The sequence below is a fragment of the Ambystoma mexicanum genome, chromosome 1p, assembly GCF_040938575.1.
Source record: "Ambystoma mexicanum isolate Mex_15411 chromosome 1p, UKY_AmexF1_1, whole genome shotgun sequence".
Lineage (NCBI taxonomy): Eukaryota > Metazoa > Chordata > Amphibia > Caudata > Ambystomatidae > Ambystoma > Ambystoma mexicanum.
Window position 1 is genome coordinate 15251929 of NC_090921.1, and position 27048 is coordinate 15278976.

General features: G+C 44.1%; 1 protein-coding gene across 1 annotated transcript in view; it reads right to left on the minus strand.

Moving 5' to 3' along the window:
* The window catches only part of LOC138580338 (ice nucleation protein-like), a 150572-nt gene that overhangs the window by 13816 nt on the left and 109708 nt on the right, over positions 1–27048 (minus strand). The window contains exon 2 of the mRNA XM_069650833.1: positions 26668–26797. Within this exon, the coding sequence (XP_069506934.1) occupies positions 26668–26797 (130 nt within the window). The remainder of the gene's footprint in view (positions 1–26667; positions 26798–27048) is intronic.

Below are 27048 nucleotides of genomic sequence, written 5' to 3' on the forward strand. Positions count from 1 at the left end.
CACTTTCTTGCCTTTCTAATTTTGTCTTGGCCACTTCTTTGCCTTTTTTTCTCCTGGTATGCCTATGTTGTTTTCTCCTGGTCACATTGTTCCATTTTAAGTTTTATCCTGGTCACTTTCTTGCCTTTTTTGTTTTCTTCTGGTCACTTCCTTGCCTTTCTAGTTTTATCCTGGCCACTTCCTTGCCTTTCTTCTTTTTTCCCATTGAAATTCCTTACCTTTCTAGTTTTCTCCTGGTCACTTCCTTGCCTTTCTTGTTTTGTTCTAGTCACTTCCTACCCTTTGTAGTTTTCTCCTGGTTACTTTCTTGCCTCTCTTGTCTTCTCTTGGTCGCTTCCTTGCCTTTTTAGTTTTCTCCTGATCGACTCATGGCCTTTCTAATTTTCACCTGGTCACTTTCTTGCCTCTCTTGTTTTCTCCTGCTTGCTTCCTTGCTTTTTCAGTTTTCTCCTGGTCACTTTCTTGATTTTCTAATTTTTTATCGGCCACTTTCTTTCCTTTCTTGTTTTCTCCTGGTTACTTTCTTTTCTCTCTTGTTTTCTCCTGATCACTTTGTTGCCTTTTTAAGTTTCTCCTGGTCACTTCCTTGCCTTTTTAGTTTACTCCCATTGCAATTCCTTGCCTTTCTAATTTTCTCTTGGTCACTTCCTTACCTTTACACTTCTCTCCTGGTTACTTTCTTGCCTCTCTTGTTTTCTCCTGCTTGCTTCCTTGCTTTTTCAGTTTTCTCCTGGTCACTTTCTTGATTTTCTAATTTTGTATCGGCCACTTCCTTTCCTTTCTTGTTTTCTCCTGGTTACTTTCTTGTCTCTCTTGTTTTCTCCTGATCACTTTTTTGCCTTTTTAGTTTTCTCCTGGTCACTTCCTTGCTTTTTTTGTTTTCTCCTTTTCACTTCCTTGCCTTTCTTGTTTCCTACCAGTGAATTTCTTGCCTTTATAGTTTTCTCTTGGTCAATTCCTTGCTTTTCGAGTTTTCTCATGGTCACTTCCTTGGCTTTCTTGTTTTGTCCTAGTCATGTCCTTGCATTTCTAATTTTCTCCTGGTCACTTTCTTGCCTTTCTTGTTTTCTCCTGGTGAATTCCTTGCCTTTCTGGTTTTCTCCTGGTCACTTCCTTGCCTTTCGAGTTTTCTCCTGTTCACTTCCTTGCCTTTCATATTTTTTCCCGTTGAATTCCTTGCCTTTCTAGTTTTCTCCTAGTGACTTTGTTGCCGTTTCTGGTTTCTCCTGGTGACTTCCTTGCCTTTCTGGTTTTCTCCTGGTCATGCACTTGCCTTTCTAGTTTTCTCCTGGTAACTTTGTTGCTTTTTTGGTTTCTCCTGGTGACTTTCTTGCTCTTTTGATTTTCTCCTGGTCACTTTCTTGCCTTTCTTGTTTTCTCCTGGTTCATTCTGTCCCTTTCTAGTTTGCTCCTGGTCACTTTCTTGCCTTTTTTTGTTTTCTCCTGGTCACTTCCTTGCCTTTCTAGTTTTATCCTGGCCAATTCCTTGCCTTTCTAGTTTACTACCATTCAATTCCTTGCCTTTCTAATATTCTCATGGTCACTTCTTTGCTTTTATACTTTTCTCCTGGTTACTTTCTTGCCTCTCTTGTTTTGTCCTGCTTGCTTTCTTGCCTTTTTAGTTTTCTCCTGTTCACTTTCTTGACTTCCTAATTTTGTATTGGCCACTTCCTTTCCTTTCTTGTTTTCTCCTGGTTACTTTCTTGTCTGTCTTGTTTTCTCCTGATCACATTGTTGCCTTTTTAGTTTCATCCTGGTCACTTACTTGCCTTTTTTGTTTTCTCCTGATCACTTCCTTGCCTTTCTAGCTTTATCCTGGCCACTTCCTTGCCTTTCGTGTTTTCTCCCATTGTAATTCCCTGCCTTTCTAGTTTTCTCCTGGTCACTTCCTTGCCTTTCTAATTTTCTCCTGGTTAATGTCTTGCCTCTCAAGTTTTACCAGGTCACTTCCTTGCCTTTCTAGTTTTTTCTTCGTCACTTTCTTGCCTTTCTAATTTTGTCTTGGCCACGTCCTTGCCTTTTTTTCTCCTGGTATGCCTCTCTTGTTTTCTCCTGGTCACATTGTTCCATTTTAAGTTTTATTCTGGTCACTTTCTTGCCTTTTTTGTTTTCTCCTGGTCACTTCCTTGCCTCTCTAGTTTTATCCTGGCCACTTCCTTGCCTTTCTTCTTTTCTCCCATTGAAATTCCTTACCTTTCTGTTTTTCTCCTGGTCACTTCCTTGTCTTTCTTGTTTTGTTCTAGCAACTTCCGAGCCTTTGTAGTTTTCTCCTGTTTACTTTCTTGCCTCTCTTGTTTTCTCTTGGTCACTTCCTTGCCTTTTTAGTTTTCTCCTGGTCAGTTTCTTACCTTTCTTGTTTTCTATCTGTGAATTCCTTGCCTTTCTAGTTTTCTCCTGATCGAATCATGGCCTTTCTCATTTTCACCTGGTCACTTTCTTGCCTCTCTTGTTTTCTCCTGCTTGCTTCCTTGCTTTTTCAGTTTTCTCCTGGTCACTTTCTTGATTTTCTAATTTTGTATCGGCCACTTTCTTTCCTTTCTTGTTTTCTCCTGGTTACTTTCTTTTCTCTCTTGTTTTCTCCTGATCACTTTGTTGCCTTTTTAATTTTCTCCTGGTCACTTCCTTGCTTTTTTGTTTTATCCTGGCCACTTCCTTGCCTTTTTAGTTTACTCCCATTGCAATTCCTTGCCTTTCTAATTTTCTCTTGGTCACTTCCTTACCTTTACACTTCTCTCCTGGTTACTTTCTTGCCTCTCTTGTTTTCTCCTGCTTGCTTCCTTGCTTTTTCAGTTTTCTCCTGGTCACTTTCTTGACTTCCTAATTTTGTATTGGCCACTTCCTTTCCTTTCTTGTTTTCTCCTGGTTACTTTCTTGTCTGTCTTGTTTTCTCCTGATCACATTGTTGCCTTTTTAGTTTCATCCTGGTAACTTACTTACCTTTTTTGTTTTCTCCTGATCACTTCCTTGCCTTTCTAGCTTTATCCTGGCCACTTCCTTGACTTTCTTGTTTTCTCCCATTGTAATTCCCTGCCTTTCTAGTTTTCTCCTGGTCACTTCCTTGCCTTTCTTATTTTCTCCTGGTTAATGTCTTGCCTCTCTAGTTTTGCCAGGTCACTTCCTTGCCTTTCTAGTTTTTTCTTGGTCACTTTCTTGCCTTTCTAATTTTGTATTGGCCACTTCCTTGCCTTTTTTTCTCCTGGTATGCCTCTCTTGTTTTCTCCTGGTCACATTGTTCCATTTTAAGTTTTATCCTGGTCACTTTCTTGCCTTTTATGTTTTCTCCTGGTTACTTCCTTGCCTTTTTAGTTTTCTCCTGATCAGTTTCTTGCCTTTCTTTTTTTCTATCTGTGAATTTCTTGCCTTCCTGATTGATTCATGGCCTTTCTAGTTTTCTCTTGGTCACTTTCTTCCCTCTTTTTTTCTCCTGGTTGCTTCCTTGCCTTTTTAGTTTTATCCTGGTCACTTCCTTGCCTTTTTGAATTCTCCCAGTCACTTCCTTGCCTTTCTAGTTGTATCCTGCCCACTTCCTTGCCTTTCTTTTTTTCTCCCATTGAAATTCCGTGCCTTTCTTGTTTTCTCCTGCTGAATTTCCTTGCCTTTTTAGTTTGCTCCTGGTTACTAACTTGCCTTTTTAGTTTGCTCCTGGTCACTTTGTTGCCTTTTTTGGTTTCTCCTGGTGCTTCTTTGCCTTTCTGGCTTTGCCTTTCTAGTTTTCTCCCAGTCACTTTGTTGCCTTTGTTGGTTTCTCCTGGTAACTTCCCTGCCTTTCTGGTTTTCTTCTGGTCACTTTGTTGCCTTTTAGTTTTATCCTGGTCACTCCATTGCCTTTTTGGTTTCTCCTGGTGCCTTCATTGCCTTTCTTGTTTTGTCTTACTCACTTCCTTGCCTTTCTAGTTTTCTCCTGGTTACTTTCTTGCTTCTCTTGTTTTCTCCTGGTCAGTTCCTTGCCTTTCTAATTTTATCCTGGCTACTCCCATGCCTTTCTTGTTTTTTCTCCATTGAAATTCCTTGCCTTTCTAGTTTTCTCCTGGTTACTTTCATGCCTCTCTTGTTTTCTGCTAGTTGCTACCTTGCGTTTTAAGTTTTCCCCTGGTCACTTTCTTGCCTTTCTTGTTTTCTACCAGTGAATTTGTTGCCTTTCTAGTTTTCTCCTGCTCAATTCCTTGATTTTCTAGTTTTCTCCTGGTCACTTCCTTGCCTTTCTTGTTTTGTTCTAGTCAATTCCTTGCCTTTCTAGTTTTCTCCTGGTCACTTTCTTGCCTTTCTTGTTTTCTCCCAGTGAATTCCTTGCCTTTCTAGTTTTCTCCTGGTCACTTCCATGCCTTTTTTGTTTTCTCCTGGTCACTTTGTTGCCTTTATAGATTTTCTCCTGGTCACTTCCTTGCCTTTCTTGTTTTCTCCCGGTGAATTCCTTGCCTTTCTTGTTTTTTCCTAGTGACTTCCTTTCCTTTTTGGTTTTCTCCTGGTCACTTACTTGCCTTTTTAATTTTCTCCTGGTCACTTCCTTGTCTTTCTAATTTTATCCTGGCTACTCCTGTGCCTTTCTTGTTTTTCTCCATTGAAATTCCTTGCCTTTCTAGTTTTCTCCTGGTTACTTTCATGCCTCTCTTGTTTTCTACTGGTTGCTACCTTGCGTTTTAAGTTTTACCCTGGTCACTTTCTTGCCTTTCTTGTTTTCTACCAGTGAATTCTTTGCCTTTCTAGATTTCTCCTGCTCAATTCCTTGCTTTTCTAGTTTTCTTCTGGCCACTTCCTTGCCTTTCTTGTTTTGTTCTAGCCACTTCCTTGCCTTTGTAGTTTTCTCCTGGTTACTTTTTTGCCTCTCTTGTTTTCTCTTGGTTGCTTCCTTGCCTTTTTAGTTTTCTCCTGATCAGTTTCTTGCCTTTCTTGTTTTCTATCTGTGAATTTCTTGCCTTCCTGATTGATTCATGGCCTTTCTAGTTTTCTCTTGGTCACTTTCTTGCCTCTTTTGTTTTCTCCTGGTTGCTTCCTTTCCTTTTTAGTTTTCTCCTGGTCACTTTCTTGACTTTCGAATTTTGTCACTGCAACTTCCTTCACTTTCCTGTTTTCTCCCGATTACCTTCTTGCCGCTCTTGTTTTTTCCTGGTCACTTTGTTGCCTTTTTAGTTTTATCCTGGTCACTTCCTTGTCTTTTTCTAATTCTCCTGGTCACTTCCTTGCCTTTCTAGTTGTATCCTGGCCACTTCCTTGCCTTTCTTGTTTTTTCCTAGTCACTTCCTTGCCTTTCTAATGTTCTCCTGATTACTTTCTTCCCTTTCTAGTTTTCTCCTGGTTAATTCCTTGCCTTTCTAGTTTTCTCCTGGTCACTTCCTTGCCTTTCTAGTTTACTCCTGGTTACTTTCTTGCTCTCTTGTTTTCTCCTGGTCACGTCTTTGCCTTTCTAGTTTTATCCTGGCTACTTCCTTGCCTTTGTTAGTTTGTCCTAGTGACTACCTTGCCTTTCTAGTTTTCTCCTTGTCCATTCCTTGCCTTTCATGTTTTCTCCTGCTGAATTTCCTTGCCTTTTTAGTTTGCTCCTGGTCACTTCCTTGCCTTTTTTAGTTTGCTCCTGGTCACTTTGTTGCCTTTTTTTGGTTTCTCCTGGTGACTTCTTTGCCTTTCTGGCCTTGCCTTTCTAGTTTTCTCCGTCACTTTGTTGCCTTTTTTGGATTCTCCTGGTAACTTCCTTGCCTTTCTGGTTTTCTTCTGGTCACTTTGTTGACTTTTAGTTTTATCCTGGTCACTACATTGCCTTTTTCATTTCTCCTGGTCCCTTCATTGCCCTTCTTGTTTTGTCTTACTCACTCCCTTGCCTTTCTAGTTTTCTCCTGATTACTTTCTTGCCTCTCTTGTTTTCTCCTGGTCACTTCCTTGGCTTTCTAACTTTATCCTGGCTACTCCCGTGCCTTTCTTGTTTTTTCTCCATTGAAATTCCTTGCCTTTCTAGTTTTCTCCTGGTTACTTTCATGCCTCTCTTGTTTTCTACTGGTTGCTACCTTGCGTTGTAAGTTTTCCCATGGCCACTTTCTTTCCTTTCTTGTTTTCTACCAGTGAATTTGTTGCCTTTCTAGTTTTCTCCTGCTCAATTCCTTGCTTTTCTAGTTTTCTCCTGGTCACTTCCTTGCCTTTCTTGTTTTGTTCTAGTCAATTCCTTGCCTTTCTAGTTTTCTCCTGGTCACTTTCTTGCCTTTCTTGTTTTCTCCCAGTGAATTCCTTGCTTTTCTAGTTTTCTCCTGGTCACTTCCATGCCTTTTTTGTTTTCTCCTGGTCACTTCTTTGCCTTTCTAGTTTTCTCCTGGTCACTTCCTTGCCTTTCTTGTTTTCTCCCAGTGAATTCCTAGCTTTTCTTGTTTTCTCCTAGTGACTTCCTTGCCTTTTTGGTTTTCTCCTGGTCACTTCCTTGCCTTTCTTGTTTTCTCCTGATGAATTCCTTGCTTTTCTTGTTTTCTCCTACTGACTTCCTTGCCTTTTTGGTTTTCTCCTGGTCACTTCCTTGCCTTTCTAGTTTTCTCCTGGTCATTTTCTTGCCTTTTTTCTTTTCTCCTGGTCACTTCCTTGCCTTTCACGTTTTCTCCTGGTCACTTCATTGAATGTTTTGGTTTCTCATGGTCACTTCCTTGCTTTTCTAGTTTTCTCCTGGTCACTTCCTTGCCTTTCGAGTTTGTGCCTAGTAATTGCCTTGCCTTTTTAGTTTTCTTCTGGTCACATTGTTGCCTTTTTAGTTTTATTGTGGTCACTTCCTTGCCTTTTTTTCTCCTGGTCACTTCCATGCCTTTATAGTTTTATCCTGACAATTACCTTGCCTTTCTTGTTTTCTCCCATTAAATTCCTTGCCTTTCTTGTTTTCTCGTGCTCACTTCCTTGCCTTTCTTGTTTTGTCCTAGTCACTTCCTTGCCTTTCTAGTTTTCTCCTTGCCTTTTTAGTTTTCTCCCAGTGAATTCCTTCCCTTTCTCGTTTTCTCCTGGTCACTTTCTTGCCTTTTTGTTTTCTCCTGGTCACCTATTTGCCTTTCTAGTTTTCTCGTGGCCACTTCCTTGCCTTTCTTGTTTTCTCCTGGTGAATTCCTTGCCTTTCTAGTTTTCTTCTGGTCACTTTGTTGCCTTTTTTGGTTTCTACTGGTGACTTCCTTGCCTTTCTGGTTTTCTCCTGGTCACTTTCTTGCCTTTCTAGTTTTCTCCTGGTCACATCCTTGCCTTTTTTGTTTTCTTCCAGTGAATTCCTTGGCTTTCTAGTTTTCTCCTGGTCACTTCATTGCCTTTTTTCTTTTCTCCTGGTCACTTCTTTGCCTTTCTAGTTTTCTCGTGGCCACTTCCTTGCCTTTCTTGTTTTCTCATGGTGAACTCCTTGCCTTTCTAGTTTTCTCCTGGTCTCTTTGTTGCCTTTTTTGGTTTCTCCTGATGACTTCCTTGCCTTTCTGGTTTTCTCCTGGTCACTTTCTTCCCCTTCTAGTTGTTTCCTGGTCACTACCTTGCTGATCTTGGGTGCGATTTTACCTGGATTTGCTGGATTGATGGTCAGTAGCTCCTGGCCACAGATGTCTGCTGGATATCCAAGCTTGAATGGCCGCTCACGTTTTGAAAGCAAATTACTCTAAACTAGAGTTTCTTTTGTTTTCTTATTCTAATCCACAGATACCCATCTTTACTGGTTCTGCTGCACCTAGTATATCAGGGACGCAGCCTGAGTTTGCTTTCTCAGCTAAACCTGTGTGTTTAACATTTCTTTTCTTATTCTAATCCTTATGCTTCCTATCTTTCAGGTGGGCTTCCCATAGCTGCTCATATGTGTCTCACAGATGCTTACTGTCCTATCAGGTGGACTTCCTTTAGGTGCCGATGGATTTGTCACATATGCTTCCTATTTATCATGTGGGCTTCCTATAGCTGCTCATGTGTGTGTCATATATGCTTCATATATATCGTGTGGGCTTCCTATAGTGGCTCCTGTGTGCAAAATTAGCTTTCTATCCTGTCACATGTGCTTCCTCTATCTGCTCATGAGTGTGTCATTTATGCATCCTATCTATCATGTGGGCTTCCTATAACTGCTCATGTGTGTGCCACATATGCTTCCTATATTTCAGGTGTGCTTTCTATAGCTGCTCATATGTGTGTCACATATGCTTCTTATCTATCATGTGGGCTTCCTATAGCTGCTCATATGTGTGTCACATATGTTTCCTATCCTATCAGGTGGACTACCTACAGCTTCTTATGGGTGTTTCACGTATGCTTCCTATCCTGTCAGGTGTATGTCCTATAGCTGCTCATGTGTGTGTCATGTATGCAGCCTATCCTACCAGGTGGACTTCCTATAGCTGCTCATGGGTGTTTCACGTATGCAGCCTATCCTACCATGTGGCTTCCTATAGCTGGTCATGTGGGTGTCACATTTGCTTCCTATCTCATCAGGTGGACTTCCTATAGCTGCTCATGGGTATGTCATTTATGCTTCCTATCCTATCTTGTGGGCTTCTTATAGCTGCTCGTGTGTGTGCCACATATGCAGCCGCTCCTATCATGTGGCAGTCCTATCGCTGCTCATGTGTGTTTCACATATTCTATCTATCAGGTGGACTTTCTATAGCTGCTCATGTGTGTGTCACATGTGCTCCCTATCTATCAGGTGGGCTTCCTATAGCTGCTCATGTGTGTGCCACATATGCTTCCTATCCTATCAGGCGAAGTTACGTTGACTGCTCATTTGGGTGTCACATTTGCTTCCTATCCTATCATGTGGGCTTCCTATAGCTGCTCATGTGTGTGCCACATATTCTTCCCATATATCATGTGGACTTCCTATAGCTGCTCATGTGTGTGCCACATATGCTTCCTATCCTATCAGGTGAACTTCCTATAGCTGCTCATGTGTGTGTCACATATGCTTCCTATCCTATCAGGTGGACTTCCTATAGCTGCACATGTGTGTCACATATGCTTCCTATCCTATCAGGTGGACTTCCTATAGCTGCTCATGTGTGTGTCACAAATGCTTCCTATCCTATCAGGTGGACTTTCTATAGCTGCTCATGTGTGTATCACATATGCTTCCTATCATATCAGGTGTAACTTCCTATAGCTGCTCATGTGTGTGTGTGTGACATGTGCTTCCTATCTATCATGTGGAATTCCTATAGCTGCTCATGTGTGTGTCACGAATGAAGCATATCCTATCATGTGGGCTTCCTATAGCTGCTCATGTGTGTGCCACATATGCTTCCCATATATAATGTGGACTTCCTATATCTGCTCATGTGTGTGTCACATGTGCTTCCTATCTATCAGGTGGGCTTCATATAGATGCTCATGTGTGTGCCACATATGCTTCCCATATATAATGTGGACTTCCTATATCTGCTCATGTGTGTGTCACATATGCTTCCTATCATATCAGGTGTAACTTCCTATAGCTTCTCATGTGTGTGTGTGACATGTGCTTCCTATCTATCATGTGGAGTTCCTATAGCTGCTCATGTGTGTGTCACGAATGAAGCATATCCTATCATGTGGGCTTCCTATAGCTGCTCATGTGTGTGCCACATATGCGTCCCATATATAATGTGGACTTCCTATATCTGCTCATGTGTGTGTCACATGTGCTTCCTATCTATCAGGTGGGCTTCATATAGATGCTCATGTGTGTGAAACATATGCTTCCCATCCTATCATGTGGACTTCCTATAGCTGCTCATGTGTGTGCCACACATGCTTCCTATCTATCATGTGAGGTTCCTATAGCTGGTCTTGTGTGTGTCATATTTGCTTTCTATCCCATCAAGTGGACATCCTATAGCTGCTCATGTGTGTATCATACATGCTTCCTATCCTATCAGGTGGACTTCCTATAGCTGCTCATGGGTGTGTCACATATGCTTCCCATATATTATGTGGACCTCCTATATCTGCTCGTGTTTGTCACATGTGCTTCCTATCTATCAGGTGGGCTTCATATAGCTGCTCATGTGTGTGCCACATATGCTTCCTATCCTATCAGGCAAAGTTCCTATGACTGCTCATGTGTGTGCCACATATGCTTCCTATCCTATCAGGTGAACTTTCTATAGCTGCTCATGTGTGTGTCACATATGCTTCCTATCCTATCAGGTGGACTTCCTATAGCTGCTCATGTGTGTGTCACATATGCTTCCTATCCTATCAGGTGGACTTCCTATAGCTGCTCATGTGTGTGTCACATATGCTTCCTATCCTATCAGGTGGGCTTCCCATAGCTGCTCATGTGTGTGTCACATATGCTTCCTATCCTATCAGGTGGACTTCCTATAGCTGCTCATGTGTGTGTCACATATGCTTCCTATCCTATCAGGTGGACTTCCTATAGCTGCACATGTGTGTGTCACATATGCTTCCTATCCTATCAGGTGGACTTCCTATAGCTGCTCATGTGTGTGTCACACATTCTTTCTATCTATCAGGTGGACTTCCTATAGCTGCTCATGTGTGTGACACATATGCAGCCTATCCTACCATGTTGGATTTCTATCGGTGCTCATATGTGTGTCACAGAATCCTTCTTTCCTCGGGGGAGCAGGGCCCCCCCTCACTGCTGGAGCAGTGCCCACCACCCCAGAAGAACACCTGGGGTAATCCTTCAGTTAAGGTAGGCCTCTAGGCTCACCTAGCTGCACCACAGCATTTTGCAGCCAAATGTGTAAATGGTCCCGAAAATCGCAACTCCGACGCTTGATTCAAGCGAAATTCGCTGATGCCAAAAGCAGCCATCATTTTGTGCATTCTTTGGGCTTTACGCCACTTCACTACCTTTATTATGCTGTCCTCCATTGCCTACCACGAGGATCATGCACTCCAAAATGGCCACCCGAGATCCTGCCTTCGAATCATCTGCCTAACTTCCTCCTTCTGAGAGGAGCACGACGTGATTGGTACACAATCACTATTTCCTAATATATCACATCGCCGGCTGGCGAGCACCGGCCCGCCAGTAAAGGCACACCTCTATACCCCTTGTCGTGAGCCTGTCAGGAGCCAAAAGAGCCATTGAGCGTGGCTCCCCTTACTACCATTAACGCTGCTACCCTATCTGGCTATGAGGTTCACCTGGTAAGATACCTTAATACTGCTCTGTTACACCCTATACTTTCATCGCCTAGCTGACCATATGTTGTAGCCCTAACTTTCGTAACACTGTCCTGCAGCACGCGCGTTTCCTGGCATGGCAGTGCCATTTTCTCCCTAGCCTCGCTTTTAACCAGGCATTGGTCATACGAGTATACTGGTCCCTCCACTATGCCCAATATCCATTGGAGCACCTAGTCTTATTGGCCACAGAAGACTCTTGGTCCGACCCTAGTAGGCACTGTCTGCAAAGCAATCCAGCCCAAAGTGTGCTTTGTGTCTGCTGAATCGCTCTTTCAGGCCCTTGCGCTATCACGTACTGATCCCCATGAATCGACCAGTAACCCAATGGAACACCCCATCTACTTCATTCTGCCCGTATTGACTGTCCAATATAACTGCCTTTACCTGAATGCGCCTAACTGTAATGACTAGGTTGCACCATCAGCAACTGTAGCTGCCTCTACCTGATTGTGCCTAACTGTTTCTGGTCACCTATGCCTGATTGCACCTAACTGTAGCTGCTTCTACCTGATTGTGCCTAACTGTTTCTGGTCACCTATGCCTGATTGCGCCTAACTGTAGCTGCTTCCACCTGATTGTGCCTAACTGTTTCTGGTCACCTATGCCTGATTGCGCCTAACTGTAGCTGCTTCCACCTGATTGTGCCTAACTGTTTCTGGTCACCTATGCCTGATTGCGCCTAACTGTAGCTGCCTCTACATGATTGTGCCTAACTGTTTCTGGTCACCTATGCCTGAATGCGTTCTGGTCACCTATGCCTGATTGCGCCTAACTGTAGCTGCTTCTACCTGATTTTGCCCTACTATAGCTGCCTCTACCTGATTGTGCCTAACTGTAACTGCCTTTACCTAATTGTGCCTAATTGTTTCTGGTTACCTATGCTGATTGCGCCTAACTGTAGCTGCCTCTACCTGATTGTGCCTAACTGTTTCTGGTCACCTATGCCTGATTGCACCTAACTGTAGCTGCTTCTACCTGATTGTGCCTAACTGTTTCTGGTCACCTATGCCTGATTGCGCCTAACTGTAGCTGCTTCCACCTGATTGTGCCTAACTGTTTCTGGTCACCTATGCCTGATTGCGCCTAACTGTAGCTGCTTCCACCTGATTGTGCCTAACTGTTTCTGGTCACCTATGCCTGATTGCGCCTAACTGTAGCTGCCTCTACATGATTGTGCCTAACTCTTTCTGGTCACCTATGCCTGAATGCGTTCTGGTCACCTATGCCTGATTGCGCCTAACTGTAGCTGCTTCTACCTGATTTTGCCCTACTATAGCTGCCTCTACCTGATTGTGCCTAACTGTAACTGCCTTTACCTAATTGTGCCTAATTGTTTCTGGTTACCTATGCTGATTGCGCCTAACTGTAGCTGCCTCTACCTGATTGTACCCTACTACCTGATTGCGCCTAACTGCTCTTGGTCACCTATATCTGATTGTGCCAACAGGAATTCTAGTTGCATCCACCATAATGTACCCAATGTGTTGCTAGCTGCCTACATGACCATTCTAGCAGTTAGCTTAGCTGCCCCTTCATGAATGTATCCAATTGTATTCACCTGCCTACACAGGATTGCCTTTGATTGTTCCTAGATTATTGTGACTTTAGCCCAGGTGCCATTATTATCATATGCCAATATGGGTCTAGCCAATCCGCTTACACTTCCACTCTGCTAAAGAACCAACATAGCTATTTGTGTATTTCTACCGTCAGGGCACTACCTGTTGCCTAGAAACATTAGCCCTACTGAGTTATACCTGATCTACACCTATTGAGCTATACCTACCCTCTCTTTGAGGGACCTGCCCACCGCCAGATATAACATATTGCACTTACCTAAGGTACCATCGTACTAGGTAAGCCAGCATTATACCCGCCCCCTGGCCCCAACCTCCTCCTACGGAACTATAACTGCCTAGTCTAATAGAACTATGCATACCATAAATATTCAACTATCTAATATACGACTGACACTCCTCTGTGTCCTCACAACAATGGCCTTTATCAACCTCCTACCCTGCACCTTGCAGGAGAGAAACCTGAGACTCTGAGCAAGACTGCCCGGGATATACGTACCTAAAACCAATAGTATTAGATCCCCAGACTCCCACTGTAGGCCTACTACCTTTGCCACTATCCAAACTCTTGCCACACTAACCTCTGGACCCTCGTAAAAAACGCAGACTCACTTCTCTGCCCACTCTCCTTGCATTCATATCAGAACCAACTTCCCTAAATCAAAACTCCCCCCTCTACAAGGGCAGAATAAAATGACTATTTCAGGAGCCCTTATTAACGCTAGATCCCTTATGGCACATACTACCGATACTGCAGACATACTTTCTAACGACGATTTAGACATCTTGGCTATTACCGGATCCTGGCTACGTGAGGATGCTGCTCTAGCACTCATGTTAGATATACTAGACAATGATCACATTCTTGGGGTCGACAGGCCTAATTCCAAAGGTGGCGGCCTTGCTATCATAGCCAAAGCCAAATTGGCATTAAGACTAACTACTCCCCCTGAAATCAAATCATGTGAACTGCTTGCAGCCAAACTCCCTATCTCCAATAATAGCAGATTGATCATCTTCCTAATATATAGACCCCCCTGGTCCAATAGCGAAGACCTCTCCAGCCTCCTCTCTAACAACATCGAAAACACCTCACAGCTCCTATATCTTGGAGACTTCAATTTGGGTTTCAATGACCCTGAGGATAAACAAGCCCAATCTATTGAAATCATCTTGACAGAACATGGCCTGACCCAAAAAGTCCTCGCTCCCACTCACATGAAAGGGCAGATATTACTAATTAGACTGTTCTACCACCATTACCAAAATAACCCCTCAACACTGGACCGATCAGCACCTCATTGCTTTCTCATCCCCTTTAGAGCCCCAAAAATTAAAAAACATTGACATAGCACCATCATTACCAACCAGAAGCAAAAAATACATCACCGTCGAAAAATTACTACCTCTCCTCTTACCCACCCTCTCTTCAATTACTAACAATCCTGACCCTAACACACTAGTAGAGACCTTTAATAACACTATGACTAAGGCCCTCGACTCTATTGCGCCAGTCAAACTACGCAAAAGCAAACAAAAGTCACATCTGAACACCTGGTTCACACCCCAACTAAAAGAACTAAGACTTCAAAAGAGGAAACTCCAAGCCATTTGGGAACACTCACCCACGGCCGGGAACAAAACCCTACTAACCAATTTCGCAAACTTGTAAAAGAAAGAAATTATCCTCACGAAAAGGAACACGTTTAATGAAAGAATCACTAAGGCCAACTCCAACACCAAGAAGCTCTTTTCCATTCTGCCCGAAATGGAAAATCCTATTCCACCCACAGATAATATCCCAAAAGATAAACAATGGTGCTCCAGCATCCAAAATGCTCTATCCAACAGAATAGCCACCCTGCAGACCAAAATAGCTAATAAAAGAGCCTCCTTGCGCTCTACTGAGATGCATCCCACACTACCCCACCCACTGTTACTCCAAGTAGTGTTACACTCTTCAGATGCACTATTATCTCTATACTGGAAGCCAAAAAGGTTATATTATCACTGAAGCCCTCCAACTGCCAGGGTGCCAGGTGACCTGCACAAATAATTAAGGACGCAGCCAGAGACCTAGCACCGTTTATCTCCAAGCTCATCAACGCTTCCTTCAATTCATGCTCTGTCCCTATCAACCTTAAGGAATCTTGGGTGTTACCACTCCGCAAGAAACAGACCCTTGATCCAGCCATCCCGACCAACTACAGACCCATTACGACGATACCATTCCTCCTTGAAGATATTGATACAGTCACCTACCTCCAAATCCAAAGCTACCTTGAGGCCAATCTCCTACTAGGTTCATGCCAATCCGGCTTCAGACCACAACACGGGACTGAAACAGCCTTAATCGATCTAAAGACACAAATCAACGAGTTGAAGGACAAAGGTAAAACAGCTATGCTACTCCTTCTTGACCTATCGGCAGCTTTTGACTTGGTGGATCATGCAGTGTTATGCGAACCCCTAGCGTCAGCTGAACATTTTTCGAGTGATGCTATAGCCTTGGTACAATCCTTCCTAGCTAACCGTACGATGAGAGTGTTTTCCCCCTCCGCCTCAGCAGACCCAATCCAAATCACCTGTGGTGTTCCACAAGGTTCATGCGTCTCACCGACAATGTATAACATCTTTACCAAGCCACTCTTCGACAAACACCAATTAGGCTGATGATACCCACATCCTCATACCCCTATCGGGCAACTTTGTCAAAGACACAGCTTTGGTAAACAGGATATACCTCATCATTCAGGCATGGATGGCCTCACATGGCCTCTGCCTGAATGACAACAAAACTGAGATTCTGATTCTGGGCTCTGATTCCAAACTAAAGAAACTTAGCCCCAACTACGCAGCATTTAATATTGATGGCAATGATATCAAAGTAGTAACAGAGGTAAAAAACCTTAGGCTTTTACCTTGACTCTACACTATCACTAAATAAACAAGTTATCTCCAGGGCCTCATCTACAGCTTATACCTGTAAACTGATCAGGGCCTGCAGACCCCTTTTATCTAAAGCTAGCTGCACTACACTTGCCAATGCATTAGTAATGTCTAAACTAGACCATTGTAATGCCCTCTATGTAGGCGCTAACAAATAAATACTAAACAAAATGCAAATACTACAAAACAACGCCCTGAGAGCTGCGCTGAAGATACCCCGAAGAGAGCAAATCTCCAGCGTCAGAAGAGACTAGCACTGGCTAAAAATTAGCGACAGGATACTCTTCAAAACAGTATCCCTTGCCTTCAACTGGCTGAATAATGCCACACCCCTCTATCTCTCTGCTAGACTGATGAGAAAAACCTCCTCTCACCAACTAGATCATCTAACCATCTCTGCCTAGAAATACCTAGATTCAGACTCACCAAAGCTGGTGGAGGCAGCTTCCCTGTCAAAGCGGCTCTCTCCTGGAACGCTCTCCCTACGGCCCTTAGAGTGGAACAACCATATGCTAGATTTCGATGCAACTTACTGAATTGGCTTCGCTCTAAGGACATCTAGATATCGCTCTGCACTTAGGACACTTGTGACCCTACCTTAGGATACTCTGCGCGATTCCTTGTGTATGACACTACTAATTCTACATCGGCACTGTACCTGTACCACCGTCCCTGAATTATGTGCCCCTACTGTATGCACTGTAATTGTTTTATGCCTGTACTCACCTATTATGTCGTAAATAAGCTTAGAATATTCTTGTATCTACTGCTCCCAGCTACCTGAGTGTTTGGTGCACATTATCAAATGAATAAACAAACAAACAAACAAACAAACATATGCTTTCGATCTATCAGGTGGGCTTCCTATAGCTGATGTGTGTGTCACATATGCTTCCTATCCTGTCAGGTGTATGTCCTATAGCTGCTCATATGTGTGTCGCGTATGCAGCCTATCCTATCATGTGGTCTTCCTATAGCTGCTCATGTGTGTGTCACATATGCAGTCTATCCTACCATGTGGGAGTTCTATCGGTGCTCATGTGTGTATCACATATGCTTCCTATCCGATCAGGTGGACTTCCTATAGCTGCTCATGGCCAAGTCACGTATGCAGCCTATCCTATCATGTTGGCTTCCAATAGCTGCTCATGTGTGTGCCACATATGCAGCCTATCCTATAAGGTGGGCTTCCTGTAGCTGCTCATGGATGTGCCACATATAAGCCTATCCTAACATGTGGGAGTCCTATCAGTGCTCATGTATGTGTCACATATGTTTTCTATCTATCAGGTGGACTTCCAACATCTGCCCATGGGTGTGTCACATATGCAGCCTATCCTGTCATGTGGGCTTCCTACAGCTGCTCATGTATGTGTCACATATGCAGCCTATCCTATCATGTGGGCTTCCTATAGCTGCTCATGCATGTGTCACACATGCTGCTTATCTCTCGGGTAGACTTCCTATAGCTGTTCAGGTGTGTGCCACACATGCTTCCTATCTATCATGTGTGCTTCCTATAGCTGATCATATGTGTGACACATATGCTTCCTATCTATCAGGTGGACTTCCTGCTGCTCATGTGCGTGTAACATATGCTTCCTATCTTTCAGGTGGGCGTCCTATAGCTGCTCATGTGTGTGCCACATATGCTTTCTATCAGGTGAACTTCCTATGGCTGCTCATTTGTCACATATGTTTCCTATCTATCATGTGGGCTTCCTATCATGGCTCCTGTGTGCCAAATTGGCTTCCTATCCTATAACGTGTGCTTCCTCAAGCTGCTCATGGGTGTGTCACGTATGCAGCCTATTTACCAGGTGGGCTTCCAATAGCTGTTTATGTGTGTTTCACATATACAGCCTATCCTATAAGGTGGGCTTCCTATAGCTGCTCATGTGCGTACCACCTATGCTGCCTATCCTATCACACAGGCTTCCTCTCCAGGGATTTTATATCCTACATCACGCTTTATTACAATGTGCACTTGTAATGAAAATGTCACTTTCTTCCCCCATTTTCTCTTGACAGTAAAGTCATTTCAAATAGCTACTGTTTGCCAGTCTCAGCGGGCTTTGTCTTTGGTGGTGCTGGACTGTGGCTGTCTACCACTTCGCCACCTGAAGTACCAAAACCTTAGCATAACCTTATAGAGGTGTCATTTTATGTGGACAAGGTGAGTTTTCACTGGTTACTGTGCCATGCATGAGTCCTAAATTGTGCCGTTGTGGCTCATGACTCACTCCAGCCTCCTATACTGTGTGGTGTGTATCTCATATGCATTGCACACTGTATCTGTACACAGCACTAATGCCTCATTTAATGTGACTGCGTGAGTTAACAATACATCCTGTGCACTCAGCTTGTATGCCTGTGTGTGTGTGTGAGAGAGTGAGAAAGAGAGGGAAAGAGAGAGAGAGACCAAAAGAAGGAGAGAGACATAGAGATAGAGAGATACCAGGGCCAAAGCTGTTTAATACTCCACCACCATCGCAGCCACCTCTAACAGCAGCAAATCCCTCTCTGTAGTAGTAACGCATTGTACCAAACCCTTACCCAACTCCTAGATGGCAGCAACTCTGGAGAAATGTGACAGAATCAACACATTTGTTATCAATAAAATAGACAAAATCCGAGAGACCATCGAATCGACCTCTCACAGCATTAGCGACCCCTGCACCCAGGTACACACACCGTCTCCCTGAACCAAATTCTCTCCTCTCTTTCCCCTGGATCTCCTAAAAATGATTGCCTCCCTCAAACCTACTTCTTACTCTGACAATATCATCCAGTCCTCCATTATTAAACAATTGGTGGGCCCGGCGCTGAACGCACTCCTCATCATCATCAATGCCTCCCTCACAGAGGGGTAATTCCCGGACACCCTCAAGACTGCTCTCATATGACCTCTTTTGAAATCCAGACATCTGGCCAGCTACCAGCCCATTATAAACCTCTCGTTTTTTTGCAAAATGTTGGAAAAAGTAACTACTTGCCAGATTAATTAAACCTGAGCCTCTATTGCCTCAATTGAGCTCTCTTCACTTTCTGAGGTTTTTAAGTCCACTTCTGATCACTTAGCCTCTCTGAAACCTCTAAATCCTGCAGCCGTCCCTCTGAACTCTGGTTCTCTCACTAGCTGGCCAAATTGTGGCTTTTCTGCAGGCAGACAGAACGGAAATGGCGTATATACTACTGCTCTTTAGTAAGACCACTTCTGCGTAAGGCCGCTTCGACCTACCAACTTGCCATTGTTGATGCCAAACCTCTGTATTACACCAGTCGGCTCGAATCTGCGGCTAATCAACCTGATGAGCTGTTTAGGCTTCTCCAGCCATTGTCCTCTGGTTTCTCCTCCCCTAATACTATTTCCCCCTCACAAACCTTGTGTAATTCTCTTTTCTCCATCTTTGTTGATAAGATTATTCACCAGAAGATCTCTACTTCTGGATATCCGTCCTCCGACAACATTGTCTATTCCGTCACTGTAAGTCATTCCCATTCTTGGTCATATTTCCCACTCTCTGACTCTTCCGCTACTTTGAGGGCACCAACAGCCTTACATCCACCTCCCTGTATGACGCTATCTATCTTTCTGTAGTGAAAGAGATCCCCTTTGCTATTGGCCCCGTTGTGGTCTCTACTGTTAATCGTTCATCATTACTAGCTTTATCCCGTCGATTCTTAAGCACGCTCTGGTGATCCCATTGTTTAAGAAACCCTCCTGCGATCCTCTTCTTCCTGACAATTTTTGCCCTGTTTCTCTCCTTCCTTTTCTCATGAAGCTTCTTGAATCTCTGGTCACTCCACTGCTTAGTTCATTTTTGAAGGATTCCTGTTTCTTTGACTCCATCTAGTCTGGTTTTCGGCCTGGCCAGGCCACCCATGCAGTCCTGGTCTCTGTTGTTGATGCCTTGGCTTGTCTAGCAGATTAAGGGGGTGTGGGATCATTGATCTTGTTAGATCTATCATCTGCTTTCGACATCATTGATCACTCCACTCTGCCCGACAGATTGTCCTTGGCTGGTATTACGGGCATGGTTTAATTCCTTTTAATCTCATCGCTTACAATCTGTTTCTCTTCCTCCTTTCTCTTCTGCCCCAGTTCCTGTTACCTGTGGGGTGCCTCAGGGTTCAGATCTTCCACCACTCTTACTTATGTTATGTTATGTGTTTGTTCATAACGCGCTGATAGCCCGCAGGCAACAGGGCGCGGGAGTGTCCGGGGTAATTCAGTGCGCATAATATTATATGCTGTAGAGGGCAGTCTGCGGAAAGATAATGAGATTATTATTGGAAGAGTTGGGTTTTCAACGATTTCCTGAAACTCCGGTAGTTCTCTTCTAGTCGTAGAGTTAGTGGCAATTCGTTCCAGTATTTTGCTGCCTTCACTGGGAAGGATTTCCCCCGCCCTTGCACATGTTTAGCTCTGGGAATATTCAGATAAGACTTATCCTCTGATCTAAGGTGTCTTTGAGGCAGGTACAAAGAAAATTGCTTCTTAAAATATCTCGGGGATTCTCCATACAGACATCTGTGAACTATGGTCATCGCCTTAAAGTGTACTCTCTCTTCCACTCTTAGCCAGTGAAGGGATCTTCTCCCCATAGTCACATGCTCCCTTTTTTTGATTCTCTTGGTAGCTCGAACTGAGTCATTTTCCATGACCTGACACTTTTGTATATCCCTCTTCGCATCTATTATCAGTAAGGCGTTACCGTGGTCCTGGCGTGACAGAATGACCGCTGTTGCTATATTTGCTGCATTCGCTTCATTAATAAATGGCCTTGTGGCTCTCATGAGACGCATGTAGTAGGCATGGTTTTTCTGCAGGTAGTTAGCCTGAGCCTCGGATCCTACTGATGCTTCCACAACCATCCCTAGGGTTTTTACGTGGGGCACCACTGGGATTTTAGCCTGTTTGATAGTAAAGGTCTGGTATTCTGTCCCTAACTTGGATCTAGTCTTTTGCGTCCCAAAAATCATCAGTTTGGTTTTCGCATTATTAAGACACATCAAATGATGTTGCATCCAAATGTCAATAATGCGATAAACCTCTGATATTTTCGCGCTGTCGATGCTGTATTCTCCCTTGAGTTCAAAAATGAGCTGCGTGTCATCGGTGTAGTTAGTAAAGAACACGCCGATTTGTTCCAGGAGCTCGCATAGACTTCTCATATATAAATTAAATAGCAGCGGTGACAGGCTAGCACCCTGGGGGACACCAAACAAGATGCTTTAACTTAATGCCTACATCGAGCTTCTTGCCAAATGTATACAATCGTTTGGATTTTGTTGATACTCCGATGCGGATAACACGCAGATCATAGGACACCTGGATCTTGCTCACCAAACGGCTGTGGAGCACCGCTGCTGTTTGCTGTTGCAAACAGTCAACATCTGGAGGAGCAATAATTGGCTGCATCTGAAAGGTGAGAAAACTGAGGTGCTTGTTGTTGGTCCACCTTCCGCTTCCTCTTCCTGGACACTGACCTTTTGCACTTCTTACCTTGGGCCTCTACCCAAGCCGGCTAATGCGGTCAAAGATCGTGGCTACAAGATGTCTTCCTAACGTTCAGCGGAGGCTCAGGTAAGTGCTGTGTCAGACTGGCCATTTTAAACGCTGGCTTTAGAACAATATCCTTCCTTTTTTGCCTGCCCATCTTCGTGCAACTATGGCGTCCTCTTCTGTCTTTGGAACTTTGGACAACTGTAATTCTCTTTTTGTTGCACATCCTGCCTATTTCTTACATTGTCTCCAGATTCTACAAAATTCAGCTGCTAGAGCTGTTACTCTTGCCCCTCTTCATGTCTCTATGTCTCAGATTCTGAGTTCTCTTCATTGGCTACCGGTCTCTAAGCTCAAAGAATTCAAAACGCTTGTATTGTGCACAATGCTTTTTACGGCACCTGCCCTGAAAATCTGCAGGCTAAATTTCACCGCTATGTCCCAACTCCTACACTACGATCTTCAGAAGTGTTTTTAATCCAGGTTCCACACTTGAATCATACGAAAGCGGGTGGCTGTGCTTTTTCTGTGGCATACGTCTCACTGTGGAACAAGCTCCCTTATTCCCTTTGTGCAACTGATAATCATTTATCCTTTTGCTGTCTTCGGAAAACCTTTTTGTATTAGACTCGTTTCCTGCCATTTCCCGCAGTTCTTCAGCACCATGATGCCCTTGCCAGTGATAGTTGCACTCTACAAATTCGGTTAACATAACAGAATTGAACAACCTCACCTCTGAAATGACTATCAGTCAGGGCTCCGCTCAAAATATAGCATCGAGACAGCCACCATCCAGGTGGAGGATGATGCCTTCCAAATCATGGATACGACGACTCATGCCTCCTCGTCCTCCTTGATCTCTCTGCTGCATTTGACACCGTCGAGCACTGCATCATTCTCTCCCTCCTTGCTGATAGGATGGGATCCTATGGCACTGTCCTGAATTGGTTTACCTCCTACCTCTCGGGCAGACACTAGGCAGTTCAGATGAACTTGTTAGATTCTAACTGACTCCAGGTCTCCTGCAGATTCCCCCAAGGTTTCATTCTCTCACCAATTTTATTTTAACCTTTACATGAGTCTCGAGGCACTCTCCTCAAAGATAACCATTATAGCCATCCACCAATATGCGGTTTATAGTTGTACATGAGTGTGAATAGCACGCAGGACATCATTCGTCTCTGTGATTACCTAGGCATCATCCAATCCTAAATGTTGAGTGCCTACCTCAAACTAAACCCATCCAAGACTGAATCTATCCTCATCAGTCTACCCGCTAAACAACAACTTGTCCAACAATGGTTCAATGATATGCGCCTAGAAGGATTTGATAAACAACTCTCAAACTCAGCAGAATCCTCAGGATTCACCATTGACAGCAGCCTGTCCTTTCAGAAACGCATAGCCATGAAGGCCCAAGTAGCTTGTCTCTCAATCTCCACCCTTTGCAAAACATTGGTTCTCTCTAGCCAAGAAGGTCCAAGCAGCTTGTCTCCGAATCTCCACCCTTTGCAAAGCTCTGGTTCTCTCTAGCCAAGAGGGTCCAAGTAGCTTGTCTCCGAATCTCCACCCTTTGCAAAGCACTGGTTCTCTCTAGCCAAGAAGGTCCAAGCAGCTTGTCTCCGAATCTCCACCCTTTGCAAAGCACTGTTTTTTTCTAGCCAAGAAGGTCCAAGCAGCTTGTCTCCGAATCTCCACCCTTGGTTCTCTCGGCTGGACTACTGCAGCAGCCTCTTTTTATATCTGCCTGCTTCTACTCTCCACCCTCTTCAACTCATCGAGAGCAGGACTGTGAGACTTGTCCTTAGCCTCAAGCCCAGGGATCGTATCTCTCCAGCCCTGAAATCTCTCCATTGTCTCCCAGTAACTGCAAGGATCAAGTTCAAGACCCTCTGCATTGTAATCAAGGACTTCTGGGGCCTGGGACCACAATACCTCCAACTCTCTCTTCAGAAATATCTTCCCACTCCAGCTCTTTGCTCCTCCACCTCCAACTCCCTCAGGGTCAGTCGCTTCTCCAAGCAACGAGTTGTGGGTAGATCTCTTTCTTCTGCTGGTGTCTCTCCCTGGAACAGCCTCCCTCCCTCTCTGAAACTTGAGCAGAACCATCTCTGGTTCCGGAAGCACCTCAAGACCTTCCTCTTTGCTTCTGCCATCTCTCTTCCTCTCCCCTGCTGATCTCATGTCTGATACTGCAATGGTCACCTCGCTACCCTCTGAATTCGGGCCCAGGTCCCTACCCACACAGTTGCACACATGCACTGCCTCCTGGCAACCATGCACTTGGGTCTGTATCTGCAACCCTACAGTCCCCTTCCTGCACTTATTGGACACCTGCTGTCTGCACGTAATCCTTGCACTTGCCACCTGCTGGCCGCACTACTTGTTGTTTTTGATCCCTGGTACTGCACTCACCCTTCCTCCCCTGCCCCTGGCACTTTCCCCCTGCCCCCCCCGTACACACGCAATCACAATGTCACTAGGCCTAGTAAGATTGCTGTCTTTGTCCTCCCTCTGTTGCCCTCCATTGCCTCGTTGTGCCTTGAAACACTTGTGTGTAGGGGCGTTATAAATGCCATATCATATCATATGATATTATCATATCATATCAAAATCAAATCCTTCATCCGTAGTGTAATTTTTTGTCGTTTGCACATCAAGGGGGAAATGCCCTCCTGACAGGTCTCCCTTGGTTCCCCTAAAATCAGTCCACCACGCTGCAGCGCATCTTATAACGGGTGCACAAAAATGTGACCGAATCACCCGTTCCTATGCGAACTACATTGGCTTCCTCCCAAGGCCAGGATACTGTTCAGCACTGCATGCATCATCTACAAAGTAGTCACAAGCAACCAGTGTACGTGTGCCAAGCGCCACGTATGTGGTGGCACATGCTCCTCGCACAGCAAAGCGGCCAACTGGCTTGAATCACAACTTGCCCATAAAGAGAGGACCAACAAACAATACATCTCTTGTCATCCACTATCAAATGCCCCCACAATCATCCAATTTCGCAAATCTCTCAAAACATGGCTTTTTCTTCAACACCTGACTAAGGACGAGCTCCAACTGATGCACGTACCAATGCACAGTCCTCACTTCACAGTACTGCGCTACTGTTAAAAGATGCCAGTGCAAATACTGGCTGCCAACACTCTGTAAAGTGCTCTCATGCTCTCGAGCTAGGTCTGCGCTTTAAACAATAAAATAAAAATAAAAATACAAATATAGAGAGACTTAAGTTATTTCTGCTAGTGTGTGTGTGTGTGTGTGTGTGTGTGTGTGTGTGTGTGTGTGTGTGTGTGTGTGTGTGTTTGTGAGTGCTTGAGATAGAAAGGGGAAGAGAGAGAGATAGATGCTTTCTCTGCTCTGGTCGTGTGTGTGTGCTTATGTACTTTGTGTGGGTAGGTGTGTGGGTAAGAGAGAGAGAGACGTATGCTTCCTGTGCTCAGCTTTTGTGTGTATTTGTGTGAGAGAGAGCGAGAGACAGAGACATAGAGAGATATATGGTTCCAATGCTCATCTCATGTGCGTCACTTACTCCAGCGTCCTGTACTGCATTTGTGTGAATAGCTCAAGTGTGCTATGCTATGACTGTGTGTATCCCTCATATTTACTGCACTCTACTTCTGTGTCCCACCTAAGATTATACACCTAAGCTTACTATGCCGTACATGTGTATCATCAAAGCTTACTATGCTGTGTGTGTATCACCTAAGCTTATTATGCTGTGTGTGTGTACCACCTATGCTTACTATGCCATGCGTGTTTACCACCTATGCTTACTATGCTGTGCATGTGCCACCTATGCTTACTTTGCTTGTGTGAGTATCACATATGCTTACTATGCTGTGTATCACCTATGCTTACTATTCTGTGCATGTGTATCACCTAAGCTTACTATGCTGTGTGTGTGTATCACCTATGCTTACTATGCCATGTGTGTGTATCACCTACACTAACTTTGCCCTTCATGTGTTTCATATATGCTTACTATGTTGTACATGTGTATCACCTAAGCTTACTATGTCGTGCGTGTGTATCACCTAAGCTTACTATGCCTTGTGTGTGTATCACCTAAGCTTACTGTGCTGTGTGTGCGTATCACCTATGCTTACTATGCCATGCATCTGTATTATCTATACTTAATATGCTGTGCGTGTGTATCACCTATGCTTTCTATGCTGTGCATGTATATCACCTAAGCTTACTATGTCATGCATGTATATTACCTAAGCTTACTATGCCGTGCATGTGTATCACCTAAGCTTACTGTGCTATCTGTTTGTATCACCTAAGCTTTATATGCGTGCATGTGTATCACCTAAGCTTGCTATGCTGTGCATGCGTTAAACCTATGCTTAGCATGCAGTGTGTATCACCTATGCTTACTATGCAGTGCATGTGTATCACCTAAGCTTACTATGCCATATGAGCTTATCACCTATGCTTACTATGCAGTGTGTATCACCTAAGCTTAATATGCTATGCATGTGTATCACCTAAGCTTACTGTGCCTTGCGTGTGTATCAAATATGCATACTACGTCATGTGTGTGTATCACCTAAGCTTACAATGTAACGTGTGTTTATATCACCTATGCTTACTATGCCGTGCATGAGTATCACCTAAGCTTACTGTGCCGTGTGGGTGTATCATCTATGCTTACTATGTTGTGTGTGTATCACCTAAGATTACTGTGCCACGTGTGTGTGTCACCTAAGCTTACTATCCTGTGCATGTGTATCACCTAAGTTTACTATGCTGTGCATGCATATCACCTATGCTGTGCGTGTGTATCACCTAAGCATCTTTTATTGCATTTGTTTTGGAGCACATGCGCTCTCTACAGATTTATGAATCTTATACTAACTACCTGGTCTTGTTATTTGTCAAACACATGTTTCTTTTAGTCCTCTATTCATATCTAGATACACACGGGAACGTCATATTTAACTTACCAGGATGTCCTCCTAGAAGTGTTTAAGCAGAATTACAAAGTTAGTGAGAAGGATAAGTATGAAATAAAAACCACATTGATAAAAGAAATGCAATGATATGAAACCTAAGGTTGGCACTGCCTTCACCCGCTAAGGTGAGGGGTAGGGGGGATGGGGTAGGAGGTGGTAGAGGGCCAAGAAAAAGGAGTGTGAAATAGGGTCCCGTGCCTTTTATAATTAAGGTTCCAAACGTGTATTCCACAAGCTGGACCACCCACGTTCACAAGCCATTCACCCAGACCCTCTCATCTTCCCTCCATCCCGTCCCTCCATTTCTCACACCTGCTCTCTCTCCCCGACACTTTCAACCCACCCGGACGTCCACTCTCTCATCCGAGTCTTCTTCCCGTCACCATAGTGGTCCCTCACTCATGTACTCACCTCTTGTTTGTCCCTGGTAATTACAGTCTCACTTTGCCTCCCCGCATCTTTTACATAAACCGTGCACACTCACTCACACACCTAGTCTCTCTTTCCCTCCTTCACACACCCATTGAGTCTGGGGATTGCTCACCTGGTTTCTATGGCGCCCTCTGCAGGCCGCACCGTTACTATCACTGCAACCTTTGGACTTTCACTGTTTACCACAAGTACAGCAATGGCAAAAATCTTATTGAAAATCGAATTGAGCTTACCAGGGGGCCCTGGAAAAGATTCAGAAAAAACAAAATTAGGCAGAAGTTTCCACATATACAAACAGATAAACACAGTGAAAACACACACAAGCGGCTGTTTCACGTGGCTGTTCCGCACGGCTGTTTCACTGGCTGTTCCATTCGGCTGTTTCATGTGGCTGTTCCATGTGGCTGTTGCTGATTCCTCACTGTGATTCCTCACTGTGGGATGTTGCAGTGCTACTTGGGATAGGTCAGAAGGCTCTTGTTTACATGCATAG